Genomic DNA, 27,124 nt, shown 5'->3' with positions numbered 1-27,124 from the left:
TTGCAGCCTGGGACGGGTGGGCCAGTGTGGAAATAGTCAGCCGAAGGAGAAGACTCCTGGCAGTGACTGTGGGAGGAGGTACTGAGGCCCTGAAGCTATGAGGGAAGTAAGGAGAAGGGAAATGTGTGACCTTAAGGCCCAGCAGCAAGGGTTTGTGCTGATGGCTTGGCTTTGAGTATGGGGAAAGCGGGTGTCTAGGGCAACGGCCTGGCCTGAGCAACTGGCAGAGTTTGGAATTGATCCCAGTGGCAGTTGCAGAGTCCCAGGGAGATGTTAAGGCTGGGGTGGGGGTGGGGACTCAGTCAGATGCCAAAAACACCAAGGTGGCAACCAGCGCTGGGACACAAGCCTAAGAGATGAGAGACAAGAGAAGGGTAGGAGCTCTGGCTCTGCCTCCAAATTCCTGTGGGCTCCAGGGCAAAATAAGACCCTCTACTCAAGTCTGTAACCCCAGCACTTGGGAGTTGGAGGCAGGAGGATCAGGCATTTAATGCCAGCCTTTGCTGTGTATCAAGGTCCAGTCCAGCCAAGGCTGTGTGAGACCTTGTCTCTCTGGACCCCAGTTTTTCCATCTTACAAACAAGACATTAGAACTAAAAGACCCATGGAATAGGGCCCAGCGTTTGTCTACAATCCACTTCAATAATAACGGTGTTTGTCTGGTATATGCAAAACCCTAGGTTTCATCCCCAGGATGATTTAAGGAGGCCGGTATGCTGGAGAGATGGCTCAGCCATTAAGAACATCGGTTGCTCTTCCAGCAGACCCAGACTCAGATCCTTGCACCCACAAGGGGGCTCACAACCATTTGTAACTACAAATCAGGGTATCTGCCTCCCCTCTTCTGGCCTCCTTGAGCACTCCTTGCCCTTGGTGCACAGGCACACGTGCCAACAAACACCCATACACATACAATCTTAAAACAGGAAGAGGAGCCAGGCGAGAGCACAACGGCTAAAGTGCCTGCTGCGCATGTGTAAGGGTCAGAGTCGGATCCCCAAAACCCACGCAAAATAGCCAGGTGTGGCCGTGCTCGTGCCTGCTGCGCACGTGTGAGGGTCAGAGTCGGATCCCCAAAACCCACGCAAAATAGCCAGGTGTTGCCGTGCACGTTTGTAATCCTAGTACTAGGGAGACAAAGGCAAGAGGATCCTTACGGCTTGTGGAGCAGCCAGCCTAGACTAATCATAAAGCTCCAGGTCAATGGGAGACCATGTCTCAAAAGTACAAGGTAGATAGCTCCTGAAGAGGAGGCAGATGACCTTTGGAACACACACACACACACACACACACACACACACACAAGACAAAATCAGTAAATGAATTTTGTCTTAAAGATAGAAACAGAAAACCGGGCAGTGGTGGCCCATGCCTTTAATCCCAGCACTGGGGAGGCAGTGGCAGGTGGATCTCTGTGAGTTCAAGGCCAGCCTGGTCTATATAGAGCTAGTTCCAGGATTGCCAGAGCTACACAGAGAAACCCTGTCGCAAAAAAAAAAAAAAAAAAAGTAAGAAATTCCAACCATTTCTGAAGCAGCCCCAAACACACTTCCATCACTTCATTTTCTTTTGCTTTTGGTTTTAAAAAAGATCTCGTGTAGTCCAGGCTGGCCTCCAACTCACTATATAGCCAAGGCTAATGTAGAACTCTTGATCCTCCTGCTTCAGGCTCCAAATACTGGTATTACAGGTCTGTGCCCCACACCGAGCCACTCCTTACACTTTATATTACCTACTTAGACTGAACAGTATTCTGGGCATCAATGATAATAAAATTAAAATACCAGTCAACTCTGAAAAATGGTGAAGATACTCTATCTAATATTTGGTCAAGATTCATTATGTAAAAATAAACAAACATGTCCATGTCATCAGCATATGAATTTGCTTTCATCTTTAATAAATGGTAAAAATTGTATGCACTGGGGCTAGGGAGATGGCTCAGTGGTTAAGAGCACTGACTGCTCTTCCAGAGGACCCGGGTTCAATTCCCAGCACCCACATGGCAGTTCACAACTGTCTGTAATTCTGGTTCCAGGAGACCCAACACTCATGGCAAAACACCAATGTACGTAAAATATAAATAAATAAATATCTTTTAAAAAAATTGTATGCATTATTTTGAAATAAATAATTTTAGAGTTTAGTATCTGTAAATGTTTACATACATATTTTATACTACTATATTTCCAAGAACACATAAAAATTCCTCAAACCTTAAAGCGTCACTAGCGTTAAAAGTTTTGAGAGTCTCAGACTGAGCTGGGCATTATAGCTCATGCCTGTAATCCAAGGGCTAGGAAGCAGAGGTAGGTTGTGAGTCTGAAGCCAGCCTGGTCTACATGATGAAACTCTGTCTGAAGAAGAGGGGGCGAGAAAAAGAGGAAGAGAAGGAAGAAGATGAGGAGAAGGAAAAGGAGGAGGAAGAGGAGCAGGAGGAGATGAAGAGAAGAAGAAGAAGAAGAAGAAGAAGAAGAAGAAGAAGAAGAAGAAGAAGAAGAAGAAGAAGAAGACGAAGCAGCTCTAGACTAAACCGGATGTAGTGGTACATAAACCTGTAGCCCCAGATTGAAGGATCTGGAATTTCGATTGTCATCCTCAGCTTTATAGAGAGCTCAGGCTGGTCTGGGCTGCATTAGACTCTGTCTCAAAAAATCAACACACACACACACACACACACACACACACACCTGGGCTAAGGTAGAAGGGACCTATATCTTCATGGACAATTTTTGTGTTCAGTTTTATGCCTTGCATTACAAAAAATAATAATTCCTTGAAAAATTTTAAAGTTAGGGTGTGGAGAGATGTCTCAGAAGTTCGGAGCATTTACTGCTCTTGAAGAGGACCTAAGTTCTCCCAACACCCACAGAGTGGCTCACAACCATTCCTAACTCCATCCAGATCCGCGGGCACCAGGCATACATACATACAGGTAGGCAAAACGTGATGAGCATAAAATAAATATTTTTAAATTAAAGATAAATGTATTTGTGTGAAGCGTTGGGATTCGTGGAGATCAAATGACAGTCTCGGGACTTGGTTTTCTCCTTCTGTCAGGAGAGTCCAATGGATCACACTCGGTAACCAGGCTTGACCACCAGAGCCTTCATCTGCTGAGCCACCTCGCAAGCCCAAGAAATTTAATTTCTTACAGCGAGTTTAGAAAGTTTGCAAAACCCTGCACCACACAATTCTGCCTCTCCCAAATCCCGAGAGGATGTGTGCAGCTCAGATTGAGCTCTTTGTTTTCGTGGCTTGGACTCGTGGAATCCTCACCACACCCTCAGCTCTGATTCCCATTTGACAGATGGTGACAGACTAGGAGACAGCCCAGGCTGGATAGAGGTCACCCAGCTGGGAGGGAGGAGTAGAGGGCGGGGCCAGTCTCTCCTGAGCCTGCGCACTTGATACCTGCCTACAGCCCACTGGTCCCGCTGCTCTCTATCTGCTTCCACCTACGCCGCGCGAGTGCCCAGAGTCAGCCAATCCTTAGATGTCCCCCAGAACTAGTGACACACCCTCCTTACCCCCGGCCAGCGACGCCCTGTCAGCCCCCCTTTTGCTAGACACAAAAGCTGCAAAGTCTCTCCAAGAATCCACCATGCTACCCCCTCCTCCAAACTGCCTCATTGGGAAGCAGTGGGGAAAGATGGTTAAGAATGTATCCTTGACTTCCTGGGTCAAATGCCATCTTTCAAAACAGGCTTGACGGGGCCTGGTGGTGCAGGGCAGTAATTCCAACCAGGTATGTGGGAAGCAGAAGCAAAGAAGGATTGTGAGTTTGAGGCCAATCTGGGTAACTTAGTGAGATCCTAAGTCAAAATGAAAAGGAAGCTGGGCATAGTGGCTCCTGTCTATAGTCCCCACACTAGAGAAGCAGAAGCAGGATGCTCTCTTTGAGCTTAAGGCCAACCTGAGAGAGAGAGAGAGAGAGAGAGAGAGAGAGAGAGAGAGAGAGAGAGAGGCAGAGAGACAGAGAGACAGAGAGACAGAGAGAGAGACCCTGTCTCTAAAAAGTAAAATGGGGTGGTGGGGTGGTGGCCACACTCCTTTAATCCCAGCACTCAGGAGGCAAGGCAGGGGGAATCTCTGTAAATTCAAGGACAGCATGGTCTACAGAGTGAATTCCAGGACAAGCTCCAAAGCTACAAAAAGAAACCCTGTCTGGGGGGGGGGGGGCGGGGGAGCCAGGCCGTGGTGGTGGTGCATGCCTTTAATCCCAGCAGAGGCAGGACAGCAGAATCCCTGTGAGTTCGAGGCCAGCCTGGTCTACAAGAGCTAGTTCCAGGACAGCTAGGACTGTTACACAGGGAACCCTGTCTCAAAAAACAAAACAAAACAAAAATTGGAAGTGTCATTCAGCTGTAGAATACTTGCCTAGAAGTCCCCAGGGAGAGACTGTAGGTATAGTCCAGTAGTGGAGCCCCCGCCTAGAATCCCCCAGTGAGGTGCTGGGGTGTGGCTCAGCACTAGAGAGCTCTTGGCTAGAATGCTCAAGGTCATAGATAAACTCCCTAAAAAAGCTTTAGTATCTAGGTGACAGCACCCGCTCCAGGCCTGTTTCCTTTTCTGCAAAAGGGAAATCATAATAATAACCTAACCATACGGCTATGGTTAAGTCTTAAATTAGTTAGTACCTACAAAATTCTTAAAATGGCGGTCCATGCCTCTCCGTGTTGGGACATGTTCCCAGCAGCCTGTGTAATTGGACTCTTTGCCCCAAGTTTCAGGGAAAGACAATCCATCACATTTACTCATACTAAGTCAGAAGCTGGGAAGGTTAGACTCTGCCTGCCCGTACTTTTAATCTTTTTAGTTATGTTTCATTTGTGTGCGAGCGCGGGTGTGTGTTGAAGGTCAAAGGACAACTTGTAGGAGTCATTTCTCTCCTTCCACAGTGCGGGTTCCAGCAATCACATCCGGGTCGTCAAGCTGGCTGGCGAGCACCGTTACCTGCTGAGCCCTCTCACCAGTCCAGACATGGACCTCTTGCCACTGAATCGCAGTTTGATTCTTTAAGGACTTAAGCGTGAATGGGATACTTTCTGAATTAATAATATAAGACTCAGAGCAGTAAGGATAATGCCTAAGTCACCTCGCATGTAAATGACAGAGCCAGGATTCAAACCCAGGCTCCTGTGTGTCCAAGTCAGAGCCTACCTGTGTGACAATGAACTCCTGCACACAGCACTGGAGAGAGAGAAGGGGGTGAAGCTACCCTTCTTTGCATGGGCTGGGTTGCTGGTGGCCCTGGTCCTGGACCCTGTCCAGACTGAGTAACCATCCCCCTGAACACACTGGGGTGGCACGGATGAAGGGAGAAGGTGCAGCCCCCTCCACCACCTCTGATTGGGGCCTTACAATCCCCCAGGATTTGGTGCTTGGAAAGCTGACGTTGGGTTGCTATGGTGATGGGTTTGGGGCGGTTGCCATGACAGCAGAACTAGCCTTGGTTTAAAAATATCTAGGAGGAGGTTTGTGTTTGTGTGAGTGTGAGTGCCCGACCGACCATGCTGTTTGGTGTGGGTCCAAACAGGAGTGTTTGGGAGGGCTGGGTGGAACTGGGGCTGCAGGCATGACTTGGGGAAAGGGGTGAGAGCTTCATAACACACAGCAATCCAAGTGTGTTGTACATTTGCTTCTGAGTGGCCCTTAAAGTCCGGTCATCGTGGGTGCCAGACTTGGCTGGTACTGTGTCTAACTGCACACAGTACCCAGTTTATGTTGAGCTATAATGAAGGCCACTCAGTTTAGAGTCCCCATGTCACCAACCATGTCTTATATAAGCGAGGTTGTATGTTTCCTGTGGCTTTGATCACATATGTGTAACTTGTGGGGGACGAATTTGGAACTGTGAGTCTGAATATACCTTCGTAGGACATATTTGGATATTAGATGTCACTGCTTTGATATTAAACACACATTATCTATTTGTGTGTAGGAGCCTATGCTGTGGTTTTGGTCTGAATGACTGAGTGTGCATTTTAGGGGCGTGTGTGTGTGTGTGTGTGTGTGTGTGTGTACACAAGCGTCTCTGTAGTCCTCTCCTGTCAGTCTTTCTAAGTCAGTATGAAATGTGTGCCCCATGTGACTGTGCATGTATGAAGAACGTTACATGCAACTCCAAGGATGCTGGGAGATGTCACCTGTGTACCCTGGGTCTGTGACAGGCTAAGTTCCTAAGGTGTGGATCTCAGCCCAACCTCAGTATTTCCCTGCATCCCCTTTTGCCTCTTCTCTGTCTCCATGGCAACCGGCTCCTCAGCTCCCTCCAGGAAGATAGAGGGGGAGGATCCAGACTGCAGTGGACCACAACCCCCTCCCATCCCCCTTGGCTGAAGGGACAATGGGGGGAGGGGACAGATGGGCATCCACCTCATCCACCCTAGGCCATCTGCTGCCTCTACTGTCCTGGGGACCTGAGAGCACAGCAAGGGAGGGGCAGGTGGAGTGGAGCAGATCCTAGTGTCACAGACCACCACCACCACCACCACCCCCAGCTGCCACAGCTACCCCTTCCTGGACCCTTCTGTGACTAGACTTGCCTCTGACCAAGCTAGAAAGGAAGAAAACCCTGGAGACCAGACAGCTAGGGAGCAGAAAACGCATATATCTGAGAACACAGAATATTGGCAACAACCCACTCCAACGAAGCGCCTCCTATCTCCTATGGCTTCAGGCTTTGGAATTAGGCTTGTCCTCCGTCCAAATTCCACTTTTCTCCCTGTCTAGCCATGTGCCCTTGGGAAAGCCTTTCTGAAAGCGGCCTCCACTCTGTCATCTGAAAATCAAAAATTTCTATCGAGTGACCAGAATGATAATACTTACTCTACAAAGCAGTAAGGCTGTTTTGTTCCGTGCTGTGTCCCAGGGTCTAGGGCAGTATCTGTCACTCAGTGGGTGGGCCATCAGTACTGCTGATAGAACCTAGTGCCAGTTGGCTTCTGTGACAGTTACTTGTTTTAGCTTGATTTCAGTTCTGTGAGTCCAACAGTAGCCTTATATCAACTCTTCATGGATAGATGGACAATCCAAAGGGAAATTTTCTTGCTGACAGTCAGATGGCACGTGAAGGGACATTTCTTGTTGTGACCAAGTGATAGGGACCACTTGCCTTTTCTTCTTTGTTTTGTTTGTTTGTTTGTTTCGTTTCTTGTTGCTTGGGTTGTTGTTTGTTTTTTAACAAAAGGTCTTACACTGTAACCCAGTCTGACCTCAGACTCAAGGCAATTCTCCTGCCTCCTCCCGTCAAGTGCTAGGATTACGTGAGTGAGCACCCACGCTTGACTGTTTCAGGTCTTTGAGGCTCAGTGTCCTCAGCTGTAAAACAGAATAATAAAAGTATGTCCCATCTTTGTTTCCCTGTAGGATTAAATGAAAATTAAGAAACGCTCTTTAGAAGGGGGAGGTAGCTAGGGTTGTCACCCACATCCCCCTAATCCCGGCACTTGAGGGATGGAGGCAGGAGAATCCAGAGTTCAAGAGTAGCCTGATCTACAAAGTGAGTTCAAAGTCAGCTTGGGTTACATTTGACTCTGTCCTGCCCTGCCCCTCGGCAAATAAAAGGGTGAAGGGTAGGGAAGGAAGGCGTGGAGGAGCCTCTTGGTCCTTATTATACCCTGCAGGGGGGGGGGGGGGAGTCAGGTCTCTCGCTTCTAAGAGTGGTGGGCGTGGCCAACCCGGAGGATCGTGGCCCAGGCTTCAAGGGTGGACCAATGAGGATGCCTAAGGGCGTGGCCCTGTCTGGCATGGGCGTGACCTTGCGCGAGTGGGAGGGGCCAGGACGCTGTGGGAGCCTAGGCTGAGAAGATGCTCGGGCCAGCAGCCACCACCACCAGCCCCGTCGCCGCTGCCGCCCGCGCCCGCAGCCCCCCGGGCCCCCACTAGCGGCCACCTCCGCTTCTTATCTCCGGCCCCCCGCCCTGAACAGGGCCTTGGGAGGGGGGTTCGGCCCTCCGCATCTGTGGGGAACCACCAAGAAAGGGCACAGGGAGGGTGTCCTGTCCCCTCTGCACCCCACTGGCTCAGCCAAGTGCCGGCTTCGGTGATCTTTGAGAGACCAGGACCCCACCCCTCAGTTCTCCATCCCAGATCCCCCCTCCACACCCTCTCCACCCTGTTCTTCCTCGTCCTCCCAGCTCTGTCAGCGCTCTCCCCCCCCACCCCTCCCGCTTCCCTCCCCGTCGCTCCCCTCCCCCTCCTCACCGCCCCCTCCCCTCCCCCTCCTTCCCCTCCCCCTCCCCCGCCCCCCCACCATGAGGATGATGGCCGCCGGCGCGGTGCACGGCCTCTTCACGGCCTCCGCGGCCCCGCAGCCGCCGCCGCCCCCGCCGCCGCCGCCGCCGCCGCAGCCCCAGCCTCCCCAGCAGCCGTCCCCGCCGCCACAGCAGCCGCCGCCGCCGCCGCAGCCGCCGCAGCAGCAGCAGCCGCCGCCCCAGGCCCCCCCCATGGAGCCCGAGGCCCCGGATTCCCGCAAGAGGCCCCTCGAGACGCCCCCCGAGGTGGTCTGCACCAAGCGCAGCAACACGGGAGGTGAGGCAGGGCTGCGGGACCGCGGCGTGGGGCGTGGGGGAGATCGCGCGCCGAAAGGGGCATCGCCGTCCTCCATCATCCCCCCCCATCCCTGGCTGGCAGGTGCAAGTGCTCCAGGGAGGGGAGGGGCGCTCCTCCGCGAGGAGCTGGGGACCAGGACGGACCCCTTTCTCTTGTCGCCGAGGCCCCTAGGGCTGAGAGCTTTGTCTGCGATGAGAGGGACTGGGGGGGAGGGGGGTGGTAAGTGTCCTTGTGGGGTCGGGGGGAGTCAAGGATGAGGGGCGTGGGTCCCTTCTGGAGCCAGTGTGTCCTTGAGGGGTGTGTGATGTGACCCTTTCGGGACAGGGGTGTTCCCCCGGGTTTGCGTATCCCGGTTGGGGGAGGGGAAGGAATAGAGACAGGCCTGTGGACCGGGAGCTTCTGAACCTCCCTCCCTGGGGATGTCCTGAGCAAGGGTTGTCCCGGAAAGGGGCGGGTGTGGACTGTATGCGAGACCATGCGTGGGGAAAGCTGGGTGGGTGTGTTGGATGACATGGAGGAAAGGGTGGGTGTGTAAAACTGGAGGGGAAAGATGAAAGGCCAGGACAGGTGTGTGTATCTGTGTGGGTCCTGTGGAGCCTGGATATGCGACATTAAGAGACCATGAATATGACAGGGTAGTGGGTGTGAGTGTGTGTGTGTGTGTAAAAGACACGGCTGGATATGAGACCCTCCAGCGTGGATGTGTGACACGGGAAGGTATGTGCTTGTCATTCCGGTGGGGGTTCTTGTACTGTGACACATGAGCGAGAGGGGTGTGTGTGACATGCAAGGGGGTGTGTAGGGAGGCAGAAAGGATGGACACGGGGTGTGAACCATGGGAATATGTGTGGATTGGGGAAAGGGTGCTACATGTGGGATACCAATGCTGTGGGGTGGAGTGTGACCAGGAGAAGCTGATGCGGGGATGTGACAAGGAAAAGGGTGTGGGTGTGACTCCAGAGAGGCTATGGTTGGGTGTGACACATGGAGGTGTGCAACAGTGACATCAGAGGGGGTGTGTAACTGGGGGTGGTTGAGGGTATGAAAAGAGAGAGCTGGGGCTTGTGGTTCAGTGAAACCCATTGAGGGTGTGTTCACAAGGAAAGCAAAAAATGAACTTCCAAGTGACTAGGGATGCATGCTTAGGACACCCTGGATCCGGGAGATGATGTGTAACTCAGGGAGGTGTGTGTAGAATAGCTGGGTGTGTTACACCAGAGCTGCGGGAAAGATGTGGGGTGTGACAACATGTGTGTGCGTGTGTATGTGAGACAATTCAATGTTAGATACCTCAGAAACATGTGGGCAACACAGAACGGACAGACCCTCCCTCTATGTGTGTCATCTGTGAGAGGTGTGTGTGCATAGCAGAAAAGGCCATGCTAAGCAGGGGACTCGAGGTGCTACCCTTGATGCTAGTGGGTGCAGGAAACATGGGACATGAGAGAAAGGGGATCCTCAGAGCTCTCTGGCTCTCTGATAGGAAGGAGACCCCAAAATAGATAGATTCTCCCACGTGATCTCAAAATCCCCCCCTTCATCTTGTCTTGAGCAAAGAGTGTCTATAACCTTCCTCTAGCTTGGCTCACTGACAGTCAGGTGCCGACTCCCCACTGCCTCCCCTGGAATACAGCGAGCCCCCACTTCTTTCTCTCAACAGGGGCCACCTCACTTCAAGTCAGGTGGGACAGGATTCCAAGTTCCCTTGAATGTTTGGGAGGGTGCTCAGCAGAAATTGAAGGAAAGGGAAGTTGGGGGAGGGTGGGAGAGAATTTCCTGCCCAGTCTTCCTGCACCCACCCCCAGCACACACATGAAAATGTCCAAAGCCGGCTTCCTTTCTTCCTTCCTGCCTGCTGCTGCTGCCAGTCCCAGAAAGGATCAGGAACTCAGATTTGGCTAGGCGGCAATTGCCATGAGTGACTGCTAATGAAGGTCCCTTCCAGTGCTGTTTGTGGTATTCCCAGCAGGCAGGCTCTAAGATCTGGGTGGATTTCTCAATACAACCCCTGAAGAGATTATTGAAGGTGTGTGTGTGTGTATGTGTGTGTGTGTGTGTGTGTGTGTGTGTTAACCAGTGAGGGAAACCGAGGCTCAGTGAGATGAAACAGCTTATCCAAGGTCGCAGGGCTCCTAAGTGGCAGATCCAGAATTTATTGAACTCTGGACTCACTGGCTGCAGGTCAGGGAGACTTGGGATTTCATGTTTCCTTCTACAGTGGCAAACCTAAGTGGAGTCTTTAGGGACCATAGCCTGCAGACCCTTCACCACCTCCAGACTGTATTTGGGGAAACTGAGGCCAGGAAATACAAAAGAACAGTCCTCTATTGAGAAAATAGCCTAGAGCAAGGCAAGTATTGGTGACTTTGATCTCAAAATTGCTGGTTCTTTTCTCTCTCTCTCTCTCTCTCTCTCTCTCTCTCTCTCTCTCTCTCCCTCTTTTGTTTTTCGAGACAGGGTTTCTCTGTAGCTTTGGAGCTTATCCTGAACTCCCTCTGTAGACCAGGCTGGCCTCGAACTCACAGAGATCTGCCTGTCTCTGTCTCCCAAGTGCTGGGATTAAAGGCATATACCACCACCGCCCAGCTCACTGGTTCCTTTCAGTGGAGGACAGTGTGACTGTGGAATGCTTGGCTAACCCTCCCTGAGCTCCTGTGTCCCCAGTTTCCAAATGCAGACTTTACAATAATGACATTGATGTCATAATGGCTAGCATATCATCGCTTAATGCCTGACATCAATTTCATCTCGTTCTCCCAACATGCTATGATGCAAAAGTATCAATAAATTATAGTCATGGCTAACATTTATGGTGCCAGGAATTATTGTGGGAACCATCAGACATGGGTCATTGGATACTTCCAATTCCGTTACCCATCTTTCAAATGAATGGCTGAAACACAGAAAGGTTTAGGAACTTGGGCAAGAACACTCAGCTAAAAAGAAACAGGACTATGATTTGAACTCGCGACGTTGGTTCTGCTGTGTGGACAGAGTCTATGGCGGATGCCCTATTAAAAAGGACACTGAGGTTCACAGCAGTGAAGGGCTCCACTAGGGCATCACAGGTGATAGCAGACCAAACACTCGTTAGGGCCGTGGGGGTGGGAGGACAGGAGCTAGTGGCTCCTCTGGCTGGTGTCTGGATACCTGGCTGGGTGACAAATGCCACTGGGAGAAAAAGGATGTACTCAGGGCAAGAGGATTCCAGTGAAGAAATTGGAAGAAAATCCAACCTCAGGAGTTATTTGAAGACATTTTTAAAAAAAGAAAAAAAAAACTGCGTGTAATCCCAACTGTAGAGAGAGAGGCTTAGGTGGGATGATTGAAAGTTCAAGGCCATCCTGAGCTACATAGCCAGACCCTGTCTCAAAATAAAAAAAGTAAAATAAATAAATAAATAAAAATAGGCTGGGGATGTAGCTCAGCTATGGAGCCTTTACCTGGAATCCTCTAGTAGGGGCCTGGGTGCATGCCACTATGGTAAAGCTTCTGCCTAGAATCCCCCAGTGAGAGGCTGGGATATGGCTCAGTGGTAGAGCTCCTGCCTAGAATCCCTCAGTGAGGGGCTGAGGGTGTGGCTCAGTGGTAGAGCTCCTGCCTGGAATACACCAGTGAGGGGCTGAGGGTGTGACTCAGTGGTAGAGCCCCTGTGTAGAATCCCCCAGTGAGGGCTGGGGTGTGGTTCAGTGGTAGAGCCCCTGCCTAGAATTCCCCAGTGAGGGGCTGGGGTGTGACTCAGCAATCAAATACTTGCCTAGCACGTACAAGGCACCCAGGTTTGGGCCAGGGGACCTGTCTGATAGACTTGAGTGCCCCCACAGAGAGCTTCAAGTGGCTCAGTTGGTACAGGTGCTTGCTGCATAAGCCTAATTATGTGGATGTGATCCCTGTATCCCACACAAAGGTGAAAGGAGAGACACACCTCCAAAGAGCTGCCCTCCGCCCTCCATGCATACATCATGGCCCATGAGCCCACACATACATCATGCACACACACAATAATGAGAAATGAATTTAACAGAATGTCACTTGTATAGCGCAAACCATAATTCTTAAGCTCTAACTATAGTGACCTGATATTCTCGCCTGGCCCACCATCTGCAGGCACAGACATAACTCATACTCCAGGAGTTCCTCACCCAGATCTCAACCCCAGAATCCCTCCCCAACACACACACACACACACGCACACATGCACATGCATGCACGCACACACGCACATTCCACCAGGACAAGATGGCTCAGCAGATAAGAGCGCTTGTGTTCTCACAGAGATCCTAGTTCATTTCTCAGCACCCACACAAGTGGCTCACAACCAACTGAAACTACAGTTCCTGGGGACCCAGTGCCCTCTTCTGACTTCCGAGGGCACTAGGCACTCATGTGGTACACATACAAACAGTGTTGGCAAACTTTTTTTTTTTAAGATTTATGTCTTTGAGTGTTTTTCTCACATGTGCTCCCTTGAGCAAATCACTTATACATATAAAATAAATACATCTAAAACTTAAACAAAAAGAGTCGTGAAAGGAAACCTGGCAAGGTGCAAAGCATTTTGCCACCATGTTTTTTGCATGGGACTCTCAGCAAGGGCTATTAATGCTCCAAGCCTCAGTCTCCCCTCTGGAAAATGGGGTCAGTAGGATTTACTGCTCTAGATAAACTGACTGAACTGGGCGGTTCTGTCTAGTTGCTGAAATTCCCTGTGAGCCTAGACATGATAACCGCCCCCACATCCGTGTGGGTCCTGGGGATTCAAACTCCAGGCTTCTTGCTGGCGGATATTGTCTGTCACTCATGAGCCATCTCACACGCTTTCACAAATGACCCACCCCGTCTATTGTGGCTCGTAATTCTACCTACCGAGAATGTGGAAGGATAATCCTTTTTAAAAAAAAAATAGCTTTAAATTGTGTTTTAAATTGTGTGTGTGCATATGCTTGTGTGTGTGCCCTCAGAGGCCAGAGGTGTGAGATCCCCCGGAGCTGGAGTTACTAGCAGTTGTAAGCTGCCAGATGTGGGTACTGGCAATGGCATTCCAGACATTTGCCAAGACAGTATGCCCTCTTAACTGGCTTGCCATCTCCTCAGTCCCAGAATAACCATTTTGTTTTGTTTTGTTTTGTTTTTATCATTAAAGGGAAAGTCGCCTAAGGGGCTTTATTGTTGTTTGATTTGTTTTGTTTACAATCTTATTACATTTATTCGTTCAAGTGGATGGGGCACATCAGGTCAGCTTGTGGAAGCTAGTTCTCTCCTTTCACAGTATGGGTCCCAGGCATCAAACTCGGGTCACTGGATTTGGTGGCAGGCACCTCCATTTGGTAAGCCATCCTGCCAGCACCGTCCTCTTTTCTTCTGTTTTGGTATGCTATAGAATTGGACCCAGGACTTCACATATGCTAGGCAAGTGCCCTATCGCATGTCTCCAGGTTCACTGCACCGGTCTCTTGGTCTCTCTGATAGTGTCACATCTTCAGGATGTCACTCTGAGCAAGCACAATCCAGATAGCCTGCTCTTCTGCACAAATCGGGACATGATTGTATGTAAGGGGACCCCAAATGCCTTGATGTTCAACCCCTCCCTAGCACATGCTTTCACACCATAACTTTGATGTCACTTGACTTTCCCTGGTAACACCCCCTCCTGACGTTTCCAGTGACGTTCCCAGCCCCCATCAAGAACAGGTACCATGAGGACAACACCCCGACTTCGATTCCCTCTAGCCATGCTATCATCCAAAACCACCTCTCTAAGATGTGTGCTTCTTTGATACCATGTGCATGTTGTGTGTGTGCATGTGTGCATGCTTTTGTGTGCATATGTACATGCATTTGTGTGTGCGAGCGTGGTGTGTGTGTGTGTGTATGTGTATGTGTGTGTGTGCATTAGAGGAAGATCTCCAATGTCTCCTCTATCACCTTCTGCCTTATGCTTTGAGATGGGGTCTCTGCTTGAACATGGATCTTGCTTTTTTCAGCTAGGCTGATGGCAGGCAAGCACCAGCAAGCCTCCTGTCTCCACCCACCACAGCATTGGGTTGAAGGCATACTTGAGTGTGAGACTTTTTGTATAGGTGCTAGAATCCAAACATGGATTCCCATGGTTGCACAGCGAGTACTTTTAACCACTGAGCTGTCCCTCTCAAGTCCCAAAAGCTTTTTGGCTTGCACACATGTGTGTTTGTGGTGTTTTCTCTTGTTTTGTATCAAGACAGAGTTTCGTAGCCTTGGATATTCTAGGTTTGTACCCTAGCTTTGAACTTGCAGCAATCCTCCTGCCTCTGTCTCTTGAGTCCTGAGATTAGAAATGTGTAGCACTACGTCATCCTGGGCTCTAATTTTGTCACTGGTGATCCCTTAGGGAACTAAGTCACCTTACAGGATCCACTCATGACAGTGGGTCCAGATCTCTTGAGTAGAAAAACTGTATTTGTAAGGCAGTAGACTGGTTCAGTGGACTGGAAGCATCATGGGGGGTTGGGCATGAAGGGAAGAGTTGACCAGGGGCATAGCAAACAGAAGTCAGCTGAGCCAGCTTTGTCTTGAGGTGGCCATGCTTGACATTGCAGCCCTGGAGGAGACGGGTGCAAAAGAGGCATGGAGGTTTTCCTCCTCAGCTTCCCTGTCACTGGGCTCTGGGAACTGTGGGAATCCCAAAGGAGCTACTTAGAATAGGCTGGGAGTGGACGAGTGGACGAGGGCGAGCTTGGGCCTCTGGCAGAGCTTCCTCGCAGGCACAGAAAGTTCAGACAGGGAAAGGCCTGTGAAATCTAGGGGTTCCAGGTTCAGCCAAGGTCAACGACTCTGCCTTTGCAGTAGGAAACAGAGGCCTGGCTCCTTCTCAAAAGAGGTGGGACTCCATGGTGTGACGTGCCCCAAGCAGGAAGGCTAGGTGTAAGTTTCTAAAAAGGACAGGTGATAGCCAGAGGTCCACAGTGGGGAACTCCTGGAGTTAATATTTCTGAGTTTCTACAGTCAGGAGGTCTCATCACCTGCGAGTGTTTTTATTTTCTTTTTGACTATTGTGAGTTATGTTGAAAAGAGGAAAAACCATTGCCACCTGCACAACTGTAATTATTGGCAGTGGTTTTAAAATCTCATCCCAACTCTTTCGGTGGATTATTTTCTTTCGTTAATTTTTTTGGGGGGGAGGTGAAACAATGAGTTTTATTATGAATTTTTAACATTTTAAGTTTATACATTCATTCGTTTTGTGTGTGTGCACATGTGCACACATGAATACTAGAATGTGTGTGGGTATATGTGCCACAGCACACATGTGGAGGTCTGAGAATAGCGGTTCTCTCCTTGCACCGTGTGGGTCCCAGGGATTAAACGCGAGTTGTTAGGCTCAGTGGCAAATGCCTTCACCTGATGAGGTATCTCACTGGCCCCTTGTTATGACATTTTCATAAGTATACCGTTGTGCTCTGTTCATACTTACCCTCAGTTACCCTCTCTTGTCCCTCCCTTTCTTCCCCAATACCAATGATTCTTCTGACTTCATGTCTTACATGGATGATAGATGTATGGATGATTCATACATACATACATACATGCATACACACACATATATACATGCATCCATATATACATACATACACACATATGCATGCATATATACATACATACATGCATGCATGCATACTTTTTTTGAGACAGGGTCTTATGTAGTCCAGGCTCACCTTGAGCTCTGTAAGTAGCCCAGCATGACCTTGAACTCTTGATTCTCCTGTTTCCACCGACCAAATGTTAACGTTACAGGTGTGTGCCACTGTACCCAGTTTTCATGGTGCTGGGGATTGAACATAGGGCATCATACATGCTAGACAAGCAGCTACCTTTGAGTACATCCACAATCCCAATAATTAGATGGATTCTGCATCTGAGAGAAACTTGGCTATGTTTTGTTTCATTTTGTTTTTTTTTTCTTGTTTTTCTTTTCAGACACAGGGTCTCATATTGGGTAGGTAGGCCTGCAGCTCTCTCTGTGGTCCAGGCTTGTGGTATCCTGACCCTCCTGTTAATGCTTGTTGGTGCTTGGATTACAGGTGTGTCCCATTGTGCTGTGTCCCTTCCACCACCATTGTTTGTTTTAATTACATTTATTTAGTTAATTAGTTATTCACTAAGGGTGTGTGTGTGCGCACGCGTGTGTGCATGTATGTACCTATGAGGTGATGCACAAGTAGGGGTCAAAGAATTCCAAGAACAGCTTGAGGAGTCAATTTTCTTCTTCCACACAGTGGAACTGAGGGATGGAACTCCAGTGGTCACGTTAGGAGGCCAGCACCCTTACCCACTGAGCCATCTTGCCAGCCCAGATTTCTTTGGTGGGTTTTTTAAAACAGAAACTCCCTCTGCAATCCAGGCTGGGCTGGACATTTCAAATACTCCAGCTTCCGGAATATTAATATACAGGACGTGCACAGCCATGCCTGACTTGAAATTTCTTGAGCCATCTTGCTGGTCCAGCATTTCCCCCTTTAAATAAATGTGTTTCTGTGTCTTAAAAGTTTAAGGAAAAAGGAATTGTCTATGTGGGCTTCCTGCTCTATTCCCAGGATCTAATGCAAGCATGGGAATTGGGCAGCTGTTCAAGGGAAGCTCAGTGCAGAAAGAGGGGAAGAAGAGGAGAAGGAGAGATGTCGTGACTCGGGAGTGCATAGGAGGGCAGAAATCAAGTATATGGCAGAAGAAAGCTAGAGAGCTGGTGAGATGGCTCAGCAGATTAAAAATAAAACTTCCTACTAAGCTTGATGATCTGAGTTCACTCCTCAGGACCCACATGGTAGAAGGGAGGCAATCAGCTCTCCAGAGTTATTCTCTGACCTCCATACTCATGCCATGGCACGTGCGCGCACGCGCGCACACACACACACACACACACACACACAGGTGGGGGAAGCAAGCAAACTGTAATGACAACTCTCTACAAAGGGAGGTACTAGAGAGGTTCCAGACAGGAAGCTAGCCATGGAGTTTCCCTTGTATCAAGAGGCCATCCCCAGGCTTGGCAGGAAAGCACTGGCTTGTAATTCCAGCTGCTCTGAAGACTAAGGTGAGGAGGTTTGTGAGTTGAAGGTCATTCTGGATAATCTAGAGCCTATCTCAAAATAAAAAAAAAAAAACTAAAAAGAAGTCTGGAAAATGTAGCTCAGTGGTAGAGCACTTGCTTCAACTCTACCCACGACGTGGGGGTTAGGGGCATGGCTCAGTGGTAGAGCCCCTCCCTGACTAGAATCCCCCAGTGAGGAATGGGGGTGTGGCTCAGCGGTAGAGCACATGTCTGGTATATAGGAAGCCCTGAGTTCAACCCAATCATTAGAACCACAAAAAGAAAGTAAAAGAACAGGTGAAAAGACTCAGCTGGTAAGGTAGGTACTACTGCGTGTGATGTCCTAAGTAGAGGGAAAGAACTGGCCGCCACAGATTATTCTCTGATCTTTATGTGTGCTACATACATACATACATACATACTTACATACATAGGGTGGGCTAAAAGAAATCATTTCTCTTTCAAAAAGTGGGGCACAGTTTGGGCAGACAAGATGATAAGGAACACAGAGTTCCCCCCTCTTTCTCCTGCCTCCCAACAAAACCCCCCAACTTTAAGCACTTGTTTTCAACCCAGAGAGCACCCATTCTGTGCTAAGCACTGAACAGGACTTTACTACAAGCTCTTGGAAGGATGAGGCAGGAGGCTCAGGAGTTCAAGGCTATCCTGAACTAGATAGAGACCCAGCACTCCCGAGACAGAGGCAGGAGGATCTCTGTGAGTTGGAGTGCTGGTTTACAGAGTGAGTTCCAGGACGGACAGCCAGTCTCAAAAACAAATAGACAGCGACCGGTAGTGATGATAGGTGGCATATGGTGTGTGTAAGTGCTGTGTGCCCAGAACATTCTAGCTACTTTCCGGTTCATTGTTAAGTGAGACTCGGTGCTGCTGTGTCCCCATTTTTACTGTTAGGAAACTAAGGCCAGAAAAGAAATGGGATGAAGTATCCAAACCCATCCAGACTTCCTTTTTTTTTTTTTTTTTTGGTTTTTAAAGACAGGTTTCTCTGTGTAGCTTTGGAGCCTAGCATGAAACTCGCTTTGTAGACCAGGCTGGCCTCAAACTCACAGAGATCTGCCTGTGTCTGCCTCCTGAGTGCTGGAATTAAAGGCGTGCGCCACCACCACCCAGCTGCCATCCAGACTTTCAATAACAAAATTCACAGCTCACTTGGGATTGCCTGCCTGCTCTGTATGGAAGTCCCCAGCTGGAGCTTGAGGGAATCCAGGACAGAGGGAATGAGGTGTGGAGGGCCCAGCTTTCAGAGATGATAGAGACTTGAGAGCATCCAAAGGGAACCCAGAAGAGATTGTCATCATGATGTAGCCTGTCAATGCAGCACCTGAGTGACTGAGGCAGGAGGATTATGAATTTGAGGCCAGCCTAGGATACAAGGCTAAGCTGCATCAAAAAAAAGTAAGGGGGGGGGCGATAAAAGAAAGAAAGTGAATTGAGCAGGGGTCCAATGATGGATGAGAAGTTTCCCTGGGCTGAGGAGGGGGGAGGTTAATTACCTAATAGGCTTAATGGTCTGATTAGGCCGTTTTAAGAGGATTGCCTTGGGCTCAATAAAACCCATTTATTCTTGACTTCCTCCTTATGCTTAGAAGGCTAAGTCCAGCCACTGTACCCCACACCACTATACAAAACGTATTAGGAACCCAGAACCCTCACTCTGAAGGACCCATGCTGAGGAGGAAAGAATTTAACACCTACCCATCCAGGTCAGCTTTCTATAGTTTGTGCAACGCTAGGGGTGGAATTCAGGACCTGGAACATGGTAGGCAGATGCTCCACACTGATGTATTCTAGGCAAGTCTCTGAGTCATGAGCCACGCCCCAGCCCCTCACTGGGGGATTCTAGGCAGGGACTCTACCACTGAGCCACACCCCAAACCCCTCACTGGGGGATTCTAGTCAGGGGCTCTACCACTGAGCCACACCCACAGCCCTCACTAAGGGATTCTGGGCAGGGGCTCTACCACTGAGCCACACCTCCCAACTACAAATAACAGTTCTTTTATCTGCTCTGGGAGGCAACTTTGCTCACCATACTACCAGTTGGGGTTTCATGTTTGATGGTAAAATTAGACATCCTATACTTAAAAGAAAAAGTTGAAATCCCTGGGGAACAAGTAAAGCTCTTAAGCCTTGGAAACAGAATGGCCCAGCTCCCTTTCTTTTCCCACTTTTATCCCCAGTCTACTGTGTGCTGTTACACGGTGCAAGGGACACAGAGGTGTGCTCCGTTGATGTGGTTCATGTTGGCCCTGTCTGACAGAGGGCTCTGGGTATATGAAGCAAGGTGGGGGGGGCACTCTTCCTTCTCAGTGTTCCAGGAAAGGTTGTGAGAATAAGTAGCGTTGCAGTGGAGCCCCCAGTTGACAAGGTAGAGAGGAAGTGCCAGGCAGAGGACATCTGCAAAGGCCTTGGGGTGGGAAGGAGCAGGTAATATTTGAAGAAGTAAAAGAATAGTGAATCTGGTGCCCATGGGTGATGGGAAGCAAAGTTGAATAGCAGGGTGTGTCACCAAAGGCCTCCCACTGCAAAGGCTGTAGCGCCTGGGCTGACAGTTTAGAAGTTGAGAGTTAGGTTAGAGATTTGCCTTAAGGATGTGGTAACTAGATGTTTTATGCATGACTACATTACCAAGGACATTGGTCTCTAAAAATGAATGCCCAGAGGTCAGCAAGATGATTTAGCAGGAGCCAATTAATCCCAGAACTTGGGAGGCAGAGACAGATGGATTTCTGAGTTCAAGACCAGGCTGGTCTACAAAGCGAGATCGGGATAGCCAGGGCTACACAGAGGGGGGAAATGGCCTAGCAGGTAAAGATGCTTGCTGTCAAGCCTGATGTTAGTTCAGTTCTCCGGGTTCCCCACAGTGAGAGGAGAGAACAGACTCCCACTGTTGTTCTCTGGTCTGTATAAGGTAAGCTTAGCCCACACAACGAGTTTCAAACCAATGAGGCCTCTGTCAAAAAACGACAGCATCCCGTGCTAGTCTCCTGTCACTGCATACGCGCAGACACACCGCAAACATGTATGCATTCCCCCAACCATGTACGAAGTGAGAATCCTCAGTCCAGCCCTCGTCCATTTCCTCCGTCGTTGCTCCCTAAGTCAGTCCAGTGTCCCTCACCTCTGGTAACACTGCCTCCTTCACCCCTGCCCTTGCAGTGTGTTCCTGTCACTGGCATCAGAGGAATATTCTTATTTTGTCTTGTTTTTTGAGATGGGGTCTCATAGCAAAGGCTGACCCCGAACACACTGTGTAGCCGTGGAGAACCCTGACCTCCTGCCTCTGTCTCGCAGGTGCTGGGATCACAGGTGTGCAACACTACACTTGATTTCTGTGATACTGGGGGTCAAGCCTAAGGCTTCAGGCATGCTAGGCAAAGCACTCTGCTGTTTCCGTAGCCCAAAGCCAGGCATGGTGGCACATGCCTTAATCCCAGAACTTAGGAGAGAGATGCAGTTGGATGTCTATGAGCCTGGTCTACACAGTGGTTTCCAGGACAGCTAGGGCTTTGTAATAGAGAGACACTGTCTCAAAATCATGTTTTTGCTTATTTCTTTACCTCTGTGTGTGTGCACGTGCATGCACACGCACAGAGAGCAGCTTGCAGGAGTCACTTTCTCTCCTTCCACAATGTATGTCCTGGGAATTGAACTGAAGTCATCAGACTTGGCAGCAAGCTCCTTTTGCCACTGAGCCATCTTGCTGGTCCCAGAGAAATGTTCTCAAATCCTAAATTAGTTCACACCCCCTTGATTCTCCCATCCTGCTTGGAGTAAGAGCCAAAGGCATTACCGTGGCTCACAAGCTTCCCACTGCACCAGCTCCCTCTTCCCTCTTCCCTCCCACCTAACCCATCGCCTCCTTGATTTTCCTAAGGACTCATGTACCATCCCTTTTGACGTATGGCTCACCTCCTCTCTTGTACCTCAGTAATAATAGCCCAGGACATGGACTCCAGAGCCAGGCTGAGTTTACATTCCAGCTCTGCACCTACCCAGCTCAGTGACTCCGGGATGATTCCTATTAACCTCATTTCTTCATCTGTAGAATGGGTTTCTTTACAGGGCCAGTGTGAGAATTAAAATAACTGATGTTTGTGAAGTACTTCCAGTGGAATTGTTTGGCAGGTGCTGCAGATGAGGGAAGAGGAAATATGCCTACTCAGACTGGGTCTGATGGCCAGAGGACTGTCGTCTCAGTCAATCCCCAAGTCAAGTGGTAACATAGGTTACAGAGTGAGTTCAAAACCAGCCTTAGGCAACTTGGTGAGACCCTGTCCCAAACATTTTAAAGGGGACTGGGGCACAGCTCAGTGGTAGAGCCCCTGCCTAGAATCCCCCAGTGAGGGGCTGGGAGTGTGGTTTAATAATAAAGTACTTGCAAGAGACCCTCAATTTAATACCCAGTACCCTAAAACAGTAAGTGTGTGATAGCGTTATGAATATGTATTTTGAAAAAAGGCCTTTCCTGGCCTTCATCTCTGATCTTGCACTCCTCTGCCCTCCCCACCCCTTTTCCTGCTTCTTTTTGCTCATATGACTTCCTCCCATCCTGCATGAACTATCGAGTCTCTGCTCTCTAGAAGAATATAATTGTCTGAGCTCAAGCTTGGATTACTCAAATTCTTATGGCCTTATTTGCACACAAAATGCGGGGAGATTTGCTGTTTCCTTCATGGCTGTTTCCACACACTCATGCCAAGTATGTACACAAGCAGGTGCTCAGCCATTGTTGAATGAATGAATGAGTCCTGGGGACGTGCCTTAGTTGACAGAGTGCTCGCCTGGCAGGCCTGAGGCCGTGAGTTCCATCCCCAGCACCGTGCGAATAAGGTATCATGGTGCACTCCTGTGATCCCAGTACTTGGGAGACGTAGACTTGGAATTAGAAGGCCATCCTCAGCTACTTAATTTGAGCCCAGCCTGGCCTATGTGAGAGTCTGTCTCAAAAAAATAAATTGAATGTGGGTCAAGCATGGTGGTGCATACCTTTAATCTCAGCACTAGGGAGACAGATGCAGGCGGATCTCTGTGATCTTGAGACCAGCCTGGTCTACAGAGTGTGTTCCAGACCTGCCAGGGCTACACAGAAAAACTTGGTTGCAAAGAAGAAAAAAAAAAGATTGAATGAGCGAAGATGGTTCTATGCTGTCTTTCTCACTGCTGTTGTCATGATCATTGTGATTTCCTTTGTGGGGCCCATGCTGGGGTCTTCCTGGAGGTGCCTTCCTAAAATGGGACTCTTCCCTCCCTCCCTCACTTTCTCCCTTCCTCCCACCCTGTATGCCTTGCAGAGGAAGGCGAGTACTTCCTGAAGGTGCTCATCCCCAGCTACGCAGCCGGCTCCATCATTGGCAAAGGTGGCCAGACTATCGTGCAGCTGCAGAAGGAGACGGGAGCCACCATCAAGCTATCTAAGTCCAAAGACTTCTACCCAGGTAAGCCCCAGACACACCAGTTACCTGAGCTAGACCTCTCTCCTCTCCACTTTCCTGAGGCCTGGGTGTGAGGAAGGTTGCGTTAGAGATAGTTAGAGTAATGGAAGGGGCCTGCCTTTCCTCCCCATAAAAAGTCTGAGTTGCCTGCAACCCAAGGGGCCTGGCCTGAGCAGATGGGGGTGGGGGCAGGGCCAGACAATGAGCTGCTGCATATTCATGACCTCATTTGCATTATGTCAGGCAGTTGTGTCCCTTCCCACACACCTGCCGCCTCCGGTCAGTTGGAGCAGCCAGGGTGGGGAGGATGGCAGGTGGGGGGGGCGGCTGGGGCAGCCATCCGAATTACTCATACCCCTCTGTCCATTTGGACCTGTTACCCTAACTTGCATCCAATTTAGTCTCCTCTGAGTTGTTTTGAACAGGGGGCACTTTTTTATTTTTTTCTTTTCTTTCATTTTTCTTTTTCCATTGATATAGTGCTTCATATAGCCCAGGCTGGCCTAGAACTTCCTTGTGTAGCCAAAACTGACCTTGAACTCATCATACGTGCTAGGATTACAGATATGTGCCCCGTACCTGGTTTATTTTCTTGGGGCATTTTGAAAAAGAGACTGTCTTACCCTGTAGCCCATTCCGGCCTGTAACCTCCAGTCCTTCCCCTACCGCCCAGTGCTGGGATCGCAGACACACCCGCCACCATGCCCTGCCTGATGCTTCTCACACAGCTGTTTCTGCCCATCCCATCTTTTATGCCCTTCTGCCTCTCTCTGCTTCGTCCTGCCCCTCTCTCTGTTCTTGTCTCTAGGGATCTGTCTGGGTATCCCCATCTCCTGTCTTCTCTGGTCCATCTGTTTGTCCTTCTGTCTGCCATCTCTTTCTGTCCCTCATCTCCCTCTGTTTCCCTTCCAAGTATCTCACCACCCACCCCACCCTGCTTCAGAACTTCATTTGAGCCCACTTAGCAGCACTCCTCAGTGAGGCCAGTGCTCCCTGGCTTCTGCCTCTGTTTGCTTGTCTCTGCCTCCCTTTGGGTGTCTATCCTCAGCTTCCCATGGCTCTTCTTCTCTTCACTGACTTCAGCCCAGTCCATTCCCTGCCTCTCCTTAGACTCCATCTGGGTCTCTCTCAACCACTTTGTTTTTGTTTTGTTTTGTTTTGTTTTGTTTGTTTTGTTTTAGGAAGCACTGACTGGCCTCACGCACAGCACACCACACAACAAGGATGACCTTGAACTCCTGACCCTCCTGCTTTCACACCCCTCGTGCTAGGATTGCAGGCTCTGTTGTCCTTGTGTGAAACATGTGCAGTGCTGGGGATCAAACCAAGGCTTGCTGAAAGCTAGGCTCTGACTCTACCACTGAGCTACGTCCCCAGCCCCCAACCACACGTGTTTGAACAACCCTCTGCCCTCTGTAAGACCCTTCAAGGTCTCTCACTCTCCATTGCTCCCTCCCAAGGGCAGAGCCTGAGCTTTGGCCTCTAGGAATCCCAGGAAGGCCAGAGAGTTGCTCTAGCACACTGCCCGCCGTTCTAGTTCATCCGTAATCCTCTAGCATCTTTTTAGGTCAGACACCAGAAATGTAGCACAGGATCTGGATCTCTCTCTCTCTCTCTCTCTCTCTCTCTCTCTCTCTCTCTCTCTCCTCTCTGCTTCCCCTTTTCTCCCTCCTCTCTCCTTTCCTCCCTCCCTCCCTTTCTCTCTCTTTCCAACCCTCCCTTTCCCTAGTTCTCTTCCCCTTCTCCCCCTTCACCTTCCTCCCTCCCTCTCCTCACTTTTATCCTCTCCCCTCCTCCCTTTCTCTCTATCCTCCCCTCTTCTCCCATCCTTCCATTTTCCCCTTCTCCCTCTCCTCTTTTCTCCCATGCTCGCTCTCTCCCATCCCTCCCTTTCATACTGTACTTGCTCTCTTTCCCTCCCTCTCTCTTCTCTTTCTCTCCGCCCCCCTCCCCCCATTTCCTCTATCTTCCCCTTTTCCCTGCCCTCCTCCCTTCCCTCCCCGCCTCCCATCTCACTAAGCTGCTTTGACCAAGAGTTTAGAGAAAAATCTAGTGACCCAGGTGCCGCCACCTCCTTTCCTCCACCATCCTGGCCCAGTTTTCTCTTTGCCCTTCTAGCCCACACCATGTGGGTGAGACCTCTCTGCCTGGGACATCTGTCTGAGGACATTTGGCTCCTTGCCTCTGCATTACATTCTGTGCTATGAGATGGTGACATTCCCTCCTCCCAACTCAGTACTTCACCCCAGGGCCAGGCTGCTGAGACACCCCAAAAGATAGGACAGTCCTTGATACCACATACTTTGTCCATGGCCAAGCCCATGTGAGCCACGTCTGTCCCCATCTCATAACAGACCACCAACTCCTGACCTGAACAATCCAGGAGTTTCAGTGCCTCCCAACCCCACCCTGCTTCTATCCCTAGGAACCCAGAACTATTATTTCTGCATGAGTCCGGGGTGCATTCCCGAGACCTCCTGACTGACATCTTTTCATTCAGTCATTCAGCACACACTCTCCTCCTCTATGACCAGGTTGGACAGACATATGGACACAACAATAAGGGAATTCTTGTTCTCTTGGATCTCGAGCCAGGGAGACAGAACCCTCACTGATGATGACCCAGAGTGGCCAGGGCTAGACTAGGAAGGGCAGAGAGAGCTTGGCAATGAGACAGAGTGTTTGACCCAGACCAGGGAGGCCAGATGGATTTCTCAGAGTAGTAACCTACAATAGCAACTTCAGGTGAGCTAGGAATGAATACAGAAGGGACCCCACAAGGGCCATACGACAAATGCCGAGGGATGTCTGCTGTAGGAGAGAACAGTGTGGCAGTGTACAATTAGGTTAGGCATGACAGCATGGGCCAGTGCTTCCAACCACTCAGAAGGCTGGAATAGGAGGATCACAGGTTTAAGGCCTGCATTGGTAACTTAGCAAGATCCTGTGTCAATGTTTTAAAAAAGAGGACTAGGGTATGGCTTAGAGTCAAAGAGCCTGTCTCAAATCCACCAGTGAGGGGCTGGGGTGTGGCTCAGTGGTAGAGCCCCTGCCTAGAATCCCCCAGTGAGGGCTGGGGTGTGGCTCAGTGGTAGAGCCCCTGCCTAGAATCCCCCAGTGAGGGGCTGGGGTGTGGCTCAGTGGTAGAGGCACTTTCCAAGAATATACAAGGTGCTGCAGGGGTTCAATCCCCAATAACAAAAACCAAAAGCCAGTGTGGGACTAAGGTTTTCTTTCTCTCTCTCTCTCTCTCTCTCTCTCTCTCTCTCTCTCTCAAACACACACACACACACACACACACACACACACTTGTCTGTGTCACAAAGCTAAACCTAAAACCTACCCAGCCTTTAACCCTAAAACCTACCCAGCCTTTAACCCCAAAGAGAAGGGGTCAGAACACACAAAAGGTGCCTCATCTTAGTAATGGAGCCCAGAATTTCAAATTCAATCGTTTTCGGTCTTTCATGATGAAGTGGAGAACCAGAAGGCAATAAATACTGACCCAAGGCCTCAAAGACTCCTGACCACACCACTTCTCTCATTAAGCTAAAACGCCTTCAGAGTTGGGGTGTCGGTAAAAATCTCTGAATTCTACTCCCAGGAGCAAAGCACAAACACAAATGTGGCGATCCTCATAATTATTATTGATTTATAACATAGCTGCACCAAAGTGTATTTTTTTTTGTTTTTTTGAGACAGGGTTTCTCTATGTAGCCCTCACTATCCTGAAACTGGCTCTGTAGAACAGGCTGGCTTCGAACTCAACTCGCAGAGATCCACCTGCCTCTGTCTCCCAAGTGCTGGGATTATAAGCAAAGGTGTGCATCACCAACACCAGGCTCTAAATGTACAATGTTAAAGTCTTTTTTTTCTATCTTTTTTTTTTTTTTACAGTTCTAAGAATTAAACCCAGGCCTCAGGGTAACTAGTCAGGTCCTCTAACACTGAGCAACATCCCCAGCCCCAAAGTGTAAAATCTGAAATGTTTACTAAATGATGTCATTCTTATTCTTCCTTAACATTAAAAGCAAAGCTTCAAAGCTGT

At 49.6% G+C, this 27,124-nt stretch overlaps 1 protein-coding gene across 1 annotated transcript in view; it reads left to right on the top strand.

Annotated features, from left to right (window-relative positions):
• Positions 1-8,243: 8,243 nt before the first annotated feature.
• Positions 8,244-27,124, top strand: part of Nova2 (NOVA alternative splicing regulator 2) — a 33,167-nt gene continuing 14,286 nt past the window's right edge. Inside the window, exons 1-2 of the mRNA XM_085693131.2 lie at positions 8,244-8,535; positions 22,936-23,079. Of these exons, the coding sequence (XP_085549257.1) occupies positions 8,259-8,535; positions 22,936-23,079 (421 nt within the window). The 5' untranslated portion in view covers positions 8,244-8,258. The remainder of the gene's footprint in view (positions 8,536-22,935; positions 23,080-27,124) is intronic.

The sequence above is a fragment of the Myodes glareolus genome, chromosome 1 (genome assembly GCF_982192425.1).
Source record: "Myodes glareolus chromosome 1, mMyoGla1.1, whole genome shotgun sequence".
Lineage (NCBI taxonomy): Eukaryota > Metazoa > Chordata > Mammalia > Rodentia > Cricetidae > Myodes > Myodes glareolus.
This window is presented reverse-complemented; position numbering and strand designations above follow the sequence as displayed.